This window comes from Apteryx mantelli, chromosome 18, assembly GCF_036417845.1.
Source record: "Apteryx mantelli isolate bAptMan1 chromosome 18, bAptMan1.hap1, whole genome shotgun sequence".
Lineage (NCBI taxonomy): Eukaryota > Metazoa > Chordata > Aves > Apterygiformes > Apterygidae > Apteryx > Apteryx mantelli.
Genome location: NC_089995.1, coordinates 6,104,191 through 6,121,084, shown reverse-complemented (window position 1 = coordinate 6,121,084; position 16,894 = coordinate 6,104,191). Strand labels below are relative to the sequence as shown.

Genomic DNA, 16,894 nt, shown 5'->3' with positions numbered 1-16,894 from the left:
GCACCAGTACTTCACTGTCCATCATGTTCCTCAGTAGACTAAGGCATTTTTAATCTAAAACCCGAGTGACAGGACTGCAGTTTAAAAGCCACATATTCTGTTCTGACAGTGGAGGTATATTCTACCTCAGTTCAGGTATCCTACCTCATTTCCTCCAAACGCTAGTAGCTTAGATGCCTTCTAAAGGTATCTCTCCTCTAGAATTCATTTGACCAAGGTCTGAATAAAGACACGCTTTTTTTTCTTGCATGCTGTAAACCGCATTTGTCCAGCCAGACCTGCTGAGAGCAGTGCACTGAGCTTCCACCAGAGATTAGGTTCCTCGTGATTTAACAACCTGACTATGGCCTACCAGAAATGCAGGAACCTGCATGCCTTCGCACAAAAGATGCTTTCCCCATCAGCAAAGCGCATTTTTTTTCCTAACAAAGGAAGAAGTTGCTTGATACTTCACCTAAGTCCTGAAACAAGAAATCCTGTCCTGCTTGAAAACAGGAATATTAAAAGCCAAAAAAAAAAAAAAAAAAAGTCCAAGTCAGACCATAAATCTGGCTTGCCCATATTCTGACAGTGATCAGTAGCAATCAATTAAAGGGAAAGAAGGAATACATGTATAAAGTGGTTCTTACCATATTATGTTGTTCTTTCAGCTTCAGGAAATGCATGATTTAAAGATCTTGCAGTTGCTTATGGCCACTTGTGCATTAAGCGTGGATACACCTACCACCTGTAATTTTGTCTGACACCCTCCCCCACATCCCTTTTTAGCCTTCCCACCACTCTGCAGTAAAGTCTTCTGTAGCAACTGCACGCTCTTCCACTATTAGCATGAAGACTCCTCACTTCATTCTTAGGTTAACTTTGCTGTTACAGATGCTTGGGCACAGAACCAAGGTCTAAGCAAACAGCCATGGCTTGTCATGAGTAGATAGAGATGAAAACAAGTTCCGGTCTCCCGATTCTTAGTGCAGTACTCCTTATGGTCTCTGTTGCATTACGAAATGGAAACAAACTCAACTTCCCAAAAAGAGAGAGAAAAGAGATCCCTACGGACATAAAAAATAATAAAATAATAATTAAAAAAAAAAAACTTGAAATATGGCACTTTGCTGCCCTAAGAGCTAGGCCTGGGCTTATGTGAAGAACAAGGAGGACAAAAGCTGCGCATCAACTGAACATAGAACACTGAGCATCTGAGAAGAGGGAGCAAGAAATAGCCTAAAGAACATCCAGCAAAACCTGCTGGATAAGCGGGGGGTTGAGCCATTTAGGACTGAGAAGTTTCATTGAAATTGATGTTTAGGAACTGGCTCAGTATCTGCAAAATAGCAGTGAAGATGAATAATGGGAATCAGAACAGCTGCTCTGTGCCTGATACATTGAACTGCGGTGGAAATCCCACCACATGACTTTGGGGATAATGTTAAATCCATTACAACATTCTCCCCTTCCCTGCTCGTCCCACACAAGCTTCAAAACTTCTGGTTTATGACTGGCTGCTACAGGATCATGGCAGGCTGTCTCTGAAGGGATAATCCTAAATTTTAAGTGACAGTTCATGGGCATCTTCTCTTTCTTCTGAAATGCTGTCTTACACAGCATATTAAGTATTTCAGAGATTAATAACTGGAGCAAAGAGTTCTAATCTTGGTGTCCTAGTGGAGATTTAGCAAAGAACTGTTAGTGTTTGAAGTCACTATGGCACAGGAAATGCAAGAAGCCTTGAAGACCAGAAGCAAACCTAGTATGCAGCTCAAACGGAAATCTGGGACATTAAACACATGATCTGTGTTTAGTCTCCAGGGCTTCTCACTGACGTGATGTTTCCACTCAGAACAGATCTTAGGGACCCTGTGAAAGGTGGAACCCAGTTTGAGCTCTCTTTTAGCTTAAATAGACTGAGCTCACTAAGTCTGTTAAATTACAACCTGTACTTTTGTATTCTTTGACCTGAATTAGGTGACAAGTGAATTGTATAATAAGGTTACAGGTTGCTTTGAACTTAATATATTGAGGACCAAATGTGAGCTGCTTGTCCATCTCTGAGCTGACAGTTGTATTCTGTCAGCTTGCAGGATACAGCGCGTGAGGATAAACCCACCCAAGATTAGGCTGCTTACATAGCAACGCAATCAACAGCAGCCCTACAATCATTTGGCAAAGGCCCTCAGAGCATCAGTTAAGTTTTCCTGTCCGGATTCCTCCTCCCCCCAGGAAAGTTCTTTCATTGTTACAATTCCTCCTGCTGCTCCTCACATAATCAAGAGCCCCAGTAAAAAAGAGCCAGATAGGAGCCTTATCGGCCTCTTCTTATCTCAGGTGACATAAGCCAACTCTCAGAAGGAAATATTCCAAACCCCCTAGGACTTTTGTGTTATTATAAGGAACAGAAAATAGGCATCCAAATTCTTCACGGGGCGATGAGAAAAACCTTACCACAAAAACGTCACAACATTGGAGTTTTATGAGACTTTCAACCAGCCCTGCTGCCAAAAGTAACACCACTGCCTCCTCCTGCCCTCCTACCCAGCACTCATTCCATTTTTTGTGCCAGCACTAATACTCATGCAGCTCCACAGCAAACATACCAGGGAACTGAACTTAACTGGATAAAATTAATCCCATTCTGCAACGCTCATGCTTTTCATGCTGCTAGGCCAAGTGATTAAGTGATGACCAACGTATTCAGAACAGCCTGTGACTGTGATCATTTTGTCCACGTTCATTAATTATTCTAGTTATTGCGGGGATAAAGTGACAAATCAACAGCTAATATTTGGGAGATTATAAGACTATGCTTCCTTGAAGCTGTTTAAGCATCTGATCTGGCATTTCTGTACTGCATTGGCCAACTCTGCTTGGAATTAATACAAGTAAAACAGTTGGAATGGTTTGGCCAAACATTTAAAAGCAGCATAACTACCCATCACAGATACCCCTTAAAGTTTTCTTTCTGGAATGGTTGCCATGCACACCACACTCTTACCTACTTCGCTACCATAAGCATTAAAACAATTTCTATATCTTGAATATCATCTGTCACAATAGCCAAAGGTGTGTCAAAAAGGGCTTGAATAGCAATGGGATATCAAATACTCTACTCCGGTTCACTGACACAAATTCAGATCAGGAAGGCTGCTTAGTTGGGGTGTAACATTATTGCATTTCAGTATGGTATGGTTTTTTCCATGTTAATACCCGTAAAATTGTATTACCAATCTTGAAAACTGGTATGCCTTGAGGCATCCAGAGATAGGATTAACAGTACAAATTTGAGGTTATCTGAAGACAGCTAGCTGCCTTTTCTACCTCCCCTATTACCCAAATAGCCAGCCAGGACCAGGCCAAAGCTCCATTTAGGCCTGCATCCTATCTCAGAGTCACCAGTGCCAGATGCTTTAGGAACCATATAAGAAGAGAGCAGATATGTAACAATACTTCCCTCATACACTCTTTGAAGAATATGTGATCACAGGACTTTCCATGCACATCCTAATGAGTAATAGCCCTTAGCATATTCTTTTAATAGTAGGTTTAGGTAACATTTTGAATCCAAAAATATGTATATCACATCCTGTGGTGACAAACCCCTGACTTCATTACCAGCAAGTCTCTCATATTCTTTGTTTTGAACATGCAGCATAATATATCTTGATGCCCTGTAGCTTTTAGGAGACAGTAAGCCACCACTTGTTCACCATCTCTATACCAATTAGGATTTGGATATTTTCCCGTAGTCTTGTCTTTTCCAGCCTAATGGTTTACAGCTCTTACAAAACTGATGGAGTCGGCTTAGGTTTCAATTCAGCATTTAGTATTGATTATTCCTTTGTGAAAGCAAAAGTGTGTTGTTCACTGTGAGAACTGAATTCCAAATCAAATTTAAGCTGTAGTACATCGTGCAGCAGGAGAGGGGCCCAGCTGCAAACCTGCATTTTGCAGCAACCTAAAATTATTCAACCAAATACATGCTTATTGCTGTACTCTTTAAAGGAGTCAAATGACTGAAACATAAGTCAGTCATAAAGCACAAAGAGAGAATTTGTTTTACTGTTAAAACAACTTATGATGACGATAGTCTATTCTGCTTTTAGTCAGATTGCAAACTGAATTTAAACATTATCTATTAAGTCAAAAGGTAAATTTGCTGCCCTCTTTAACTCTGGACCTTCTGTTAACCCTGACTGCATTGGTGTTGGCACTCATCATAGTACTGTGATAGCACATCGGAGTCATCAGGGGTCTTCTGGTAAGGGAGCATCCGTCTCCTCTCATTTCCCAGCCTTGCTAAAGTAAAGCTGACACTGATGGTTTCAAGGGAACGAGCAAAAGGTGCCTGCAATGGAGGAAGCCAATGGATTGTGCACTACAAGGTACTAATTACAGATTAGCCCTAAAAAGCCCACTAACATGGAGATATCCCCAGCCAACTCTTTCAAACAGCAATACAGAAGAGTCCCACCAGTCAAGAGCTCCTCCGTTCAGCCACCACTCTCGCAAAACCTAAGGACTGTACAGGAACTGGAAATCCTTCCAGACTGTGCTTTATGAAGGGTTCTTTCCTTACAGTTGGACAATGCTCCATGTGAGCAGGTCTCCAGTTTCAAACAGGACATCATTTCACTGTCAGAAAGTATCTTAAATCCCACCACTGATTCTGCAGTGGTTCAGTAGAAAGTGCATAGCAGGAAGGAAATCAAACAAGATACGAGTCAGAGAAGCCTCAGAAGGAAACCCACAGATCAGCCCGTCTCCGTCTCTGGCAGCATGACGTGTTCTGACGAACGCTCAGAGTAACGAGCAAGGGAGACGCCTGCTGGACTGACTGGCTTGATACAAGCCCCTTGGTACGAGATATTGGATCATGCAATAAAAACAGTATAAAACCAGTAAGTTTTAATTAAGAAAAAAATTGTAAAACATACCCTCAAAAAAACCTGAGTGAAAGTTTATGAGAAAAATTGCATTCATTGGAATGTACTTCTGCTGTGTTCCTTCTTGCCGATACGTACCCTTGTGTTACGCACAGGCAACAAGTACTATGACTATGTCAACTGATGCCCCAGAGCCTTTGGGCACTTTTTCCTCCTCATTCAAGTGAGCAGATGAGATACCTTATGCTCACTGACTAGCCAGCAAGGCTAGGCTGAGGCCTATACTCTATGCACAGCTCGTTCTGCAGAGTAGCAATTCTTCCCTTTGCACTGTTATCTCCCCAGGAGAGCACATGGCAAAGGCTCTGTGCTACGCCTGCTCACAGGGATTGCCTGTGCTGGACGCCAGTGCTCTGCTAGGTGCTAAAGCCTCAGTTGTCCGCGGGGCCTGCTTTGGAAGGCGAATAGGAACATAGACATTTGAAGCAGAGTGTTCCTTGAGGTATTCTCCCCCCTTTTCTTCATAGTCTTTCCTGGTTATCCAGCCTTCCTCACGGGTCATGTATTCCACTGCCCAATCCCTAGCCCCATACCAGGCATCTAAAATGGGACTGGAAGCAAGATGAACCTGGATGGAAGAAAGATACAAAGGGATCTCTGTCAGTGTAGGAGAATACCAATTTGTTTCAGAACTAAACACAAGAGAGAAAAGTCCTTTTTTATCCTGATTAGAATATTATATGGTGCAAATCACTAATTTCAGAAGTTTGAGCTCATCATTCAGTGCCTTTGAAATAACCTGAGAAGAAAGGTTACAAGAGGGTTTGAAGTGTGTGCACCTAGAGACCAATTTTCCCCAAGCCTGCTCAGTTTCTGTGGATTGACAAAATATGTGGGTGTATCATATTCACAACCAACAGTGCTCACAGCCGGAAGTCAAGGCTGGAAAAGTTGGTGGTGTTGCAAAACAAGTTCCAAGCACACCAGAAAAATTGCCTGGAACTGGAGTAGCAGGGAGGAATACCGCAGGCTAAGAAATAGCAGTATGTGGGAAAAGACCATGCATGCTCTTTCCACTGGCAGAGATTCACATTTCCATTTCAAATATTCCATGCTGCAGCATGAAGCGTTTTCCTGGTCCAGCTCTGGGATTACTATGCTAGGCACCACACAAGTGCCATATGTGACATCTGTGAAGTGACAGACTGCTGATGGGAGCACACTATGGACCATATTTAATGAAAAGAAGGAAGCTCTTATTCAGTTACAAGCAGCAACATTAGAAGCGGAAGAAAATGAGAGGCCCACAAACATATGCTCAAAACCAGGAAGTGACATCCTTCTTAAAACTACCAGCTATATGGTTTTAACTTCCTATGAGTTTCTATCGGTCACATGGGGCCCAAAGGCTACACGCACTCACTTTGGAAAGAAACAGTTTTGGAATCACAAGATTATATTCACACTCATCTTTTTCACGGTCTATAAACTATTTTGCTATTCAGGAAGGCAGCAGAGATGGAGAGAAAACCTGTAAGCTGGTTTCAGAACAGCAAGGAAGGTTCTTACAAGTCTCATTACAAATGCATCGCAAGCTCTTCCTTCATTGCTGCTTTTTTACTAGCAAGCATAATACAGAGAAACACGTTTGGAAGATACCCGCTGAATCTCTTTTGCTGCCATCCCAGGTAATCATTACATGTAATAAATCCTATATGTAATTCCTTTTTTAAGTGAGTTCAGTTTCTCCCAGCAACAACTCCTACCAAAGACTGCTTGTTCCAAATAATAACTATCCTAATCATAAGGAATCAATTTGCAAGTTTCCGGCCAAACATACTTGCTTGTGCTTCCATGGTCCTTTAGCTGAAGCGGCTCTTCCTCTTCCAAGAAGTTCACCCTACTTTCTCTAATGTATTTAGAGAGCAACTGTATCCTTGCTTACCCTTCATTTTGTCAGGTCAAAAAAGCTGTTTACAGTCTCCTGTCATTTCCATGCTCTAAGTACACCCACTCTGTACCTCACCCAATCTGAAATACTTTTGAATATGGATGAACAGATTGTTCATATGGAAGTCTCATCAATGCATGTACCTGAAAAGATGACTGGAATGGCCTCATTTCCAGGAGTTCTTTCTGGACTCTGGCTTTCAGTCCAGGGTACATTGCATTTCCACCAGTGAGAAAAACATTCTGGACAAGAACAGCCTGTTGCTCCTTTGGATACCTGCAAAGAACAAAAAAACCTATCACTTTCATCTTTTAAGTGCCTCATTCCTATGAATTGAGCAGCTACGGAGAATACTGATATCTGTCTTCAAGAATTACTTTGAGAAATCTCTTTCACTTCCCTAATATCAAACCCTGCGTTAATTTGTTTTCTTGAAATTCAGTGGGGTAGCAGAAAAAAAAAAATCCTTAAAGCACTTTGAATTGTGCCCCATAAATCAATAATTCTGTAGAGCTCACATTTTCTGAAAAAGCAGCATTCCATCTCATATGTTCACACAATTTGGTGGGTGACTTTATTCTAATGTTAAATTGGCTGGAAGCAGTTGTCCAGTGAGTGTGCCTATATCATAAGTCACAAATGTCACCGCTAATTTTGGTCTCAAAAACAGACGCTGCCAACTTATTGCTTCAAGGGATTCAAGGGTTTGCTGTTCTTATCTGTAAGAACTTAGACAAGCCCCTTGTTCTGGTTTCCAGAACACGAAGACATCTAACCTGCAATGCTCGAGCCCACCAAAAATGAATATTCAAATATATTTTCTCAAGTTGCTGCCAAGCAAGCAGTATTGCAAAAGCTCAAATCAAAATAAAACTAGCTTGTTTGAAGTAAACAAGTGCCAAGTAGCTTTGGAAACTCACCTCTCAAGGACATATTGCATCGTTTCTGCTATTCCTGCCTGGTCTTCTCCTATCAGGGAAGGCTGGAAGACAATCTCTGGAGCCCTGATTCTCTCAGTGCCAAGAAAAAGCTGGTGATACTCTGCCAGGTTAAACACGGGCTTTAAAAGTATGAGATTGAAAAGCAATAGAAAATTAAGTTAAAGAACAGTAGTATTCTAGAAAACACTCTCCTCACTCACCTCCCAAGCATTTCCATTTGCTCAATAAACTTTATTCTAGCAGGCAGCTGATAGCATTGTGTACAAGGGTATCATCTATGCAAGGCATGCAGAAACTTTAAATCAGCCTTAAGCTAAGTTTCCAAACAGTTCTGTACAAAAGAGATCGTAATGCACTCTCAGACAAAGGGCCGTGTTGTAAAAGCTTTTTAAGACAAGGTTTCACAAGACTAAGGAAGCCAGGCTTATGCTATGCTTCATTGTGTCTGCTGCCACTCAGTTCTGAGGCTCTATTTCACAAGTTCAAAGCTTTGTTCACTGGGGCCTCTTGGTGGGATATTGGGCTACGGATCGCACACAAAAACATTCGAGCAGAACTTTTGCTCCAAAACATCAGCTAAGCTTCTCTCCTCATAATGCACTGTTCAGAGATCTCGTCCAAGAGCACATCTGGAAACATGTTAGCAGACTAGCTGGACAACCAGAAAGTATCTCTGACACAAGGTGTAGATACAGAAATCAAACCTGCACTGCAGCAACAGGCTTCTCAACTTCAGGCTGCTCCTCAGCAAACAAAGGCTCAAACTCATTAATGCTTTCCACATCCTCCAGTGACTGTTCACTGCCTAACGGATCCAAATCGGGGGTCTGGAAACAGAAACAGGGAAGACGTTATTTGAAGTAGGTTAGCTCTGATGGGCTAGGCATACATGTGACTGCAATTCTGGTGATACATGTGGAAATTCAGTCCTGATCCCTTAACCTCCAGCTCTTTTGCATGCTTGAACCAGAACACATGCTTTTTTCCAGTACTGGAGAGAGAATCAAAGCAGTGAACAACCTAGAAAACAGAAATTAATACATATACTCAAGGCAAAAAAAAAAAAAAAAAAAAAAAAAAAAAAAAAAAGGAAAAAACCCAAACCCCCAAACTCACTTCCAATAATTTATTGTGATGCCTACTCAGAAATTAAAGCCCTAGTCAAAAAGCTGCCAGGATCCTAAGCCAGCCATGTCCTAAATATAACAACATATTAAAACTTATTAAAATAGCTTTTTAAGTCGGTTAAAACTTGGTGCATTTCCAGCACTTCTAACTGCTCTATAATTACCATTTAATTCGCTGCCTTGCTTGCATGGGTCTGGAAAACAAATATTTGCTAGCTACAAAGCCTCCACACAGCGCTTGACGGTTGCCTAGTTTCAACTGCTTGGCATTACTATATGGGACGTACCAAAAAAAACCTTTAATTTTACACAGACATAAAGGTGCCCCAGAGCTCCTTCCTGAAGAAAGATCCCAGAGTACTATTGTGAAATAAGAACAATTCTTAAGTTACCTCATTTATTTCAGCATTATAATGAAACAGCTTTAGTAACAAAATCCCAAAGATTTGTTTTTGTAATTTAAAACATTTGTACTAACATTTAGCAAGCAATACGGGAAGGAGACAAAACTACATTTCAAAAAATTCTTAAGTATCTAGCATATGTCCACTTAAAACAAGCAACTACTCAAAACCAAATTCTAAGGAGCGTTCATTGTTAGAGCAAACTAACAGTAGTTATCTGAAGTTATCTCCCACACTTATGTTTTTTTATTCCCCTTCTTTTTATGTCTCAAAAAAACCCTAGCAACAGAAAGAAATGTAGAACTCTGTTGAAGAATTGGCACAAAACCTAGGACAACATTTTGAGCTTTTTTTCTTTTACACAGCCACAACGAGACAATCTTCATGAGTGAATTCTGCGATAACTGTAGGCCTTCTCACAAAGCCTAGACCAAACAGAAAGGCTTGCTGATTCGTTCCAAGGTCTGAGACAATACCTAGCAAACAAAAGGAGTACGGGATCCAAAACTGAGACATGTCTCAGCTTAGGCACAACCACCAGGCAAAATTATAAGAAACTGTCTCTCAATTACTTCTTTCTGGAATACTTTTTTTTTTTTTTTTTTTTGACAAAAGGCAGGAAGATGCCTTACCACAATGGTAACTCCAGGGTCTACCCCAACCTTGCCAAAACCCCATTGTCCTCATTCTTACACAAGTGTCCTGATAAGGGTAGGCAAAACAACTCAGAAGATATCAGCCCACCTGCTAGTTTTGGCTACACCTCAAGTCCCACAAAAGCCATGAGAATTTCTACATCTGGCACCACTTTCCTCTCTACTTCATTTTCCTGTTTCCCTCTCTACCTCTCCCTGAACAGAGGTTGACTTAACTAGCAAAAGCTTTAGCTTACATGCCTTGTAATAAAGTCTAGCAATTAGCCTTTCATTGTTTTAAAAAGGGGGAAGAAAAAAGTGCTGCTTAATTGCACCTAAAAAATAGCCAAAATGAGGCAAAGATCCCCACAAAAATCTCTCCATATGAAAGGGAAGAACAGAACAGAAGACACTGTTGAGGAAGGAGGGGAACTTAATAGGTTCTCCAATACCTTTCATAAGATAAGAGGCTACAGATTTTTAAAGGATTGTTGTTTGCCCTAGGATCATAACAACTTGAGGTTTAAGTATTTAAAACTCAATATCATTTAACTGTCGGACAATTGAAAAAAAAATTTTTTTTGACATACCAGGCCCACTTATTTCATCAAAACTAATGCAGAAGCAGAGTTAGAGGTTGGTTTGAATTATGAAGGAATAGGTGTCACATTTAATTTAATTATGAAGGTTAGGTGTCACATTTAAAACCCTCTAAGCAAGTCAACCTTAAGCAAGGACTCTGGCTAGCATACACTATCAGGGATAAGTACAAAGGGAAGCAGTGTATCTTCTGACTGGTCTTGCCCATTAGGCTAATTTTCTTTTTCCCAGCCTCTTAAAGATGAGCAAGAAATTTGTTAGGAAACTTAATTTCATGTAACTGCCCATTTTAACAAGTGTCAGGAAGCCTAGAGACTAGGCTCAGATTTATACAAAACACAAAATGGAATCAAACTAGAAGAAATGTCCCAGAGCACTGGACGAACAGCACAGAAGGGGTTACTGATTTCAGGCGTATGCTACAAAATCAACACCATAACTTTCTGTAACTGCACAGAAAGCTGGCAATGGGAGGAATAAGAGCCAAATTAACAAGGAGTTGCAGTGTGTTAAAGGAAAACCTTGGTTCATTAATAGAGTCGTCTGAAGGGGCACATTTTCAGGCACAGAAACTTAACTCCCCCAGAGATAATAACAACCAGATTAACTTGGTGACAATGTTATACCTCTGGTTTGCTGTCCACAACATCCACTTCAATATTGACTTCTGCCTGTAGGATTTTCTGCTTTGTTTGTTCAATTGCCAGACTCAGTTTGTTGATGTAAGACTGAAGCTCTTCTGCAGAGTCCATGTTCAGCTCCACCAAAGCTTTGTGAAACTGATCCATTTGACCATCTTCTAGAAGTTCCTACAGACAGGTCACAACTAGTTGTGATGAACAGTACAGGATAATCAGCTCTGTGTGAAACATTAAAGACACTCTGCCTTCACTACTAAATATTACAGATGTGCACACTTCAGCAGCACTCAAAATACTTCACAACAAAAGTACTGTTCAGATCCTAGAAGCATTCTCTGCATGAATAACCTTTCCCTTTCATGTTGCAAGTAACCTTAAAAAGCCCATTTGACCTCAGAAAACAGCTGGGACAGTCATAGCTTATTTACAGCGGCCACAGCAGCAGAGAGCTGTGACATCAGAAGACAGCTGGGACACTCATAGTTTCTTTACAGTAATATACGGCCTCTCAGATAAGGCTCTAAGGGCAGCCTGACCTCCTCCCAAAAGATAACAGAAAGCGTCATTGCCACGATTACCTGTACGTAGAGCAGCCTGTCAAGCCTCTCTTGGTCAAGCTGCAGCTTCTCTTCTCGACGACGCGCGTTTAGTTCCTGAAGACGACGCAGCTGCTGCTGCCGTCTCTCCTGCTTTTCCTCCGATGTCAGAGTGCTGCCCAGGAGTTTGTTCGAGAAAGGCAGCTGCATCTTGTGCATGTTGTTCTCATAGTACTCAGGGGACCGCCACTTTTGTAGCTCTGAACGTTTTGAAAATAAAATAACTGTTTTGCCAGGCTGAAAAGGACGATTTTTATCCTGTAAGCATTCCATACCGAAAGTTCAGACTTTAAAGCAAGAAGGGAACAGCCTAGTCTAGGATTCTGCCCACCTCTTGGCAACTGTCCCCGTATTTAGCTTCCCCCTCAGAGCTTTTCCTTCTAACTACACACACGGCGCAGACGATTCTTAGTGCTCCGATCTCCAGAATGAAGGAAACACAAAGGACCAAGAAGTGCGAAGCGCACACTAATGTCTCTTCTGCCCGCAGTAAGGGAGACTCCTCATACATTTTTAAGGACTTCCGCACACTCTCAGAGCAAAGTATTTTCTTTAAATACTATTTCATATGTGACAGGTTTCAGGAAAAAAAAAAAAAAAAGTTCTTCGGCAACTACTTAGAATGACATTTACAACAGTAATTTTAAAACTTGTTTAATTCACACCCCCAAACAAAAAAAGATTAGATGTGTTCTCTGCAGTTTTGAAAAATCTTAAAATCAATATGCTAGGGGTACAGAAAAGCAGTGAAAAAAACATGGTCAGATGCAGAAATCATCCTGCCCAATGTTTTGCTGGAAGTAGAGAATAAAACAGTTAATTAAATAAATTTGACTTTAAAATATTTTCCTTCAAAATAATCCCAATTATCATTCACAGAGGTACTGGAATTAATACAGAAAGGATTTTTTTTTTAAATTTCATTTCTAGCTTAATGATACATTCTTCATTTTATGACATCTGAAATTGCTGTCAAGCTCTTCCTGTGAAATGGATTACTGGAAAGAAAGCTGTAAAGTAAGCAGTAGGTTAGCAGTCAGAACTACATATACCTATATAAATATACATTATATATATATACACACACACGTATGCATATTAGCAGTCAGTATATTTCCGTCAGAATCTCAGCCAATCTGAGAACAAGGGATGTAGAGGACAGAACTGAGTCTGGATTAATGTTACCTAGTGACAAGTTACAGCTGTTTTTACCTTCTATATAGTCCTCTGCAATGTAGCTATGCTCATGCAGTATTTCCTCCATGCGGCTGAGAGTGATGGCAGCAAAATGTCCTGGATATTTCAGCTGAAGGAGGCGTTGGAGATACACAGCAGCTTGACACCCTCCAAGATTAATACGTTTGCAGTTTTTAGCATCCAACCTGAAAACCCAAGAGAGAACTGAGGCTGGAAAGAGTCACAAGCTCAGGGTAAAACAGACTTTCTACTTTATTCAGTATTATTTAACTTCTCATATGATCAAGTGGAGAGAGGATTATTCCCACATAAGTATTTCAAAAGCATTTACAAGAAGTTCTAACATCCCTGCTTCTCTCAGACTTTTTGCAGGTATTTCTTGAAAGGCTCTGTTCTAAGGGGGGGGGGGGGGGAGAACAAGGTGGAAGGGGAGGATGGGAGGAGGAACAATGAAGGATTTGACTTCCTCTGCAAACCAGTAAAGATTTAGCCAGGATTTCTATTTCCCATTACCTCTGGAAATGCTATCAGATGACAAGACTTTTAATTTAGACTTAAAATAGACAGAGCCTACCAGTTCACAGTTTTATTAAAGCTTGATAAAGTTGAGAGAAACTTGAGTCTAAATCTCAAAGAACTTGTCAGTGGCATATGGAACACAACTAACACCATAAAAAGACGTTGCATGTCACTGAATTATTTTATGCAAAATTTATGACCAGCTTGGGACGTCATGGCTGTAAAGATGAAGTAATTCTGGCTACAGCAAGGAAAATGCTTTGTTCTATTTCAAGAAGTGAAGTGATGGTTAGTAGAGCCAAAAATCAGTTTCTCTCACCTACGTGACATTTCACAGTTGGCCAGGTACAACACTAGAAAAGTTGAAGCAACTGCCAGATAACGCAAAGCCATTTCCTGCAGTAAGGATTTCAGACAGGGTAGACCAACACAGCAGCCTAGTCAGAATGACAAAAGCCTTATAAGGACTGCACGGATCTCACTTTCTTTTGTCCCAAAAGCTGCATTAAAGCATAATATGTGTTTTTCATGACTGATCTTGTTTGGGGCACACAGCGTCTTTTATTTTTGGAAATTTGGATCTATGAGTAGTAACTAAAAAAGCAGTATGCACAAGGACAGCACTACTTCAATTCAAAATTCAGTAGGAGTTAGCAAGACTTGCATGCCTAGTTCTTCTCTTCAGCATAAATCAAGAGCCGATAAGAGCTCACATTGCAGAAGCCAGAACACCAAATGCTAGAGGAATAGGTATTTTCATCACTAAAAAGTCAAGGACAGAGTAGGAAAAGCTGCACTTGAGACACTAAGAACTCACCTGCCTTCTAAGACTGGCAAAATATGCGTACACTGGTAACCTGAAGATATTACCAAACCACTGCAGGGCCAGTTCTGCCTTCTGTTGTGGTAAAAACTGTACAAACTGTCTACGCCATAGGATACTTTGGGAACTTGATAACATTCGAAGAGGAGCTCTGACATCATTTGCCTTGAATACAGAGGATTGCACACTGCTTCTGTCAAAACAATCGGATGATCAACACAACCCTGTAAGAAACACAAGGGGGGGGGAGAAAAGAGAACATATGAAGAGAAAAATCCAGGGATACTCATCCTTGTCTCTACTTTTAAATGTCAGCAACAACTTCCCCAAAACAGCAGTGAGAAAGTGCTTTACGTGCAGGTTACTAAGCAAGTAAGTTAAATGACATCTGGCATTTAAGCGGAAAAAAGATGCCTCGCCTATAGCAGGATTTCCAACATTAATTTGGCCAGGAAAGAAACTCCTTTTGGGAGAGGAGAATGGATTTTTAGAAGCGTTTGCAGATTGCACAAAAAGATAAGTAACTGACCTATGCAATGAGGAGCCTAAATGCAGTTGAAAACTGCTGGAAGTTTAGCTCAGCCTTAGGTAAAGCCTTCAAGCCGATATTGCCATGTAGATAAAAGGCTTCCAAGCCTGAAGCGCAACTCAGTGCGGCTGGACATACAGAACAGCCGGCCCACGAGAGCTGACCGCACCATCAGTGGGAACGCTACACAAAGCGGCAGTTTTTAGTCTCTCCCTCAGGAGCCGGGTCTCGATGGCGGCTCCCGGCCGAAGCCGCACCACGGGCTCCTCTCCGGACCCCTCGCGGCGCAACGCGCCCTCCCGCCGGCCGCAGCCCGGGGCGGCCTGGCCCGGCCCGGCCCGGCCCGGCCGGGGACGGAGCGCCGCGGCGCCCCCGGGCAACCCGCGAGCTCGAAGCGGTGCGGAACTCCCCCAAAACACGCAGCCGGCCCTGAAGCCGTGCTCATGCGGGCACCGGGCGGCCCGGGCCCCCCCCCCCGCCGGGCTCGGGCGGCACCTGGGAGGCGACGCCGAGGCGCTGGAAGACGTGGTCGAGGAGCAGCTCCTGCAGCTCCAGCTGCACGGGCACGTTGCGGTCGAAGGGCGAGCGCAGCAGCCAGCGCAGCGGCTCGGGGCTGCCCAGGTCGTTGCCCACCTGCGTCTCGGCGCCGGCGCCGCCGCGGGCCCCGCGGCTGCGCGCCGCCAGCGAGCGGAACCGCAGCAGCGGCTCGGCGGGCACCGCGGGGTCGGGGCAGGCCCAGCCCGCCCGCGTCTGGAAGGAGCCGTTGTCGATCACCAGCGGCACCGGCTGCGGCGTCCGCACGGCCGGGCCGGGCTCCAGCACCGGGTCCGGGGCCCAGCGGGCGTCGCGGAAGGCGAACACCCGCCCGGCCGCCGGCGCCGCCATCTTGGGCGCTGCGCGGCCCCTCCGGGCGGCAACGCGGGCCCGGAACGGAAGTTCCGCGGGGCGGCGGGAGGCCGCGGGGCGTCTGCGAGCGAGCAGGAGACGGGGCCGCCCCGCCAGCGCCCCCGATCGCGTTTATTCCCCCCCCCCCCGGTTTATTTGGGGCCCGGCGCGGGTTTAATCCGTCCTGCCCGGGCCGGGCCCTGCCTGGCGGCGGGAGCCGTGCCAGCCCCGCAGGCCGCTCCGCCGCGGAGAGGGCAGGGGCGTCGCCGTGAGGTCCTGCAGCCGCCAGGGTTAAAAACGAGAAAACCCGGAGACTGTCCATCTGAGCAAGTGGTTTTCAGTGTTTAAGTAAAATGCCGTCCGAGATCGCCATAGTCACTCTACTGTGAAAGTTTGAAACTGTCAAAGCTCCTAAAAACTCCTTGAAAAAGTTAGCAATCAAAACAGACGCGACAGCGGCAGCCTAAACCCAAAAGGGAGCGCGGGGAGGGGACACAACCTGTCCGGGGTTCCAGACTGTGTCACCGGCGCCTGGGGAGAAAATGCAGGACTCCTGCTGCCCCTGCGCATCACCCGAACCGCTTGCAGCAGTTCCCTGGGGAAAGCCTGCCTGCAGGCCTTTCACTGCCGACGCCCGGCTGTTCGGAGGAAATTTTAGGTTTCTGATCCTGAGAAGCAGTAGCAATAGATTAAGCATAAGTGAAACCCCTAATTAACTGTTATGCAGTTAAGTGTCGTACTAATAAAACAACAAATAACAGCAGTTCTTAATAACAGTATTTAACAGAAGCAAGAAGACAGGGAAGTCAATAATGGAAAGCCTGTAAAGAACCCTAACAGCACTAATTACTTCCAAGGTACTGGTGTGTCCACGCGTAGTTTATGGTAATTCTAACCTGTGAAGGCCCCTGTGCCATTTCAGGACTGCACAGGGGAGGACCTGCGCCCTCAAAGTCATCTTTTATTCAGGGAAACGTGCTTCCCCAGCATACCCCCAACCTTAAAACCTCCACTAGCACCCAACAAACAACTTGCCGGCACTGTCATATCACCCAGGGACCGTAACAGGCTTAGAAATTCAACTGTCGTGTAATAGTAATATCCCTCCCAGATTGGTGTTACTTCCCTTATTTGTGTGCTCGGTACTAGAGGGTCAGATCAAGCTTTTCACA

The 16,894-nt window shown here is 43.5% G+C and overlaps 1 protein-coding gene across 2 annotated transcripts; it reads right to left on the bottom strand.

Annotated features, from left to right (window-relative positions):
• Positions 1–3,511: 3,511 nt before the first annotated feature.
• On the bottom strand, positions 3,512–15,732 carry ACTR5 (actin related protein 5). Of its 2 annotated transcripts, XR_010886009.1 has the most exons (10): positions 15,333–15,732; positions 14,303–14,532; positions 12,982–13,151; positions 11,752–11,969; positions 11,159–11,341; positions 8,471–8,593; positions 7,746–7,885; positions 6,969–7,101; positions 4,926–5,502; positions 3,512–4,336 (listed from the first exon to the last, which is right to left on the bottom strand). XR_010886009.1 is itself a non-coding variant. In XM_067307716.1 (9 exons), the coding sequence occupies exons 1-9, from the start codon at positions 15,720–15,722 to the stop codon at positions 5,245–5,247; spliced, it is 1,845 nt and encodes a 614-aa protein (XP_067163817.1). In that variant the 5' UTR covers positions 15,723–15,732; the 3' UTR covers positions 4,882–5,244. The 2 variants fall into 2 exon arrangements, 1 of the variants encoding a protein (XP_067163817.1); XM_067307716.1 differs by lacking the exon at positions 3,512–4,336 and having other exon boundaries at positions 4,882–5,502.
• Positions 15,733–16,894: the final 1,162 nt, after the last annotated feature.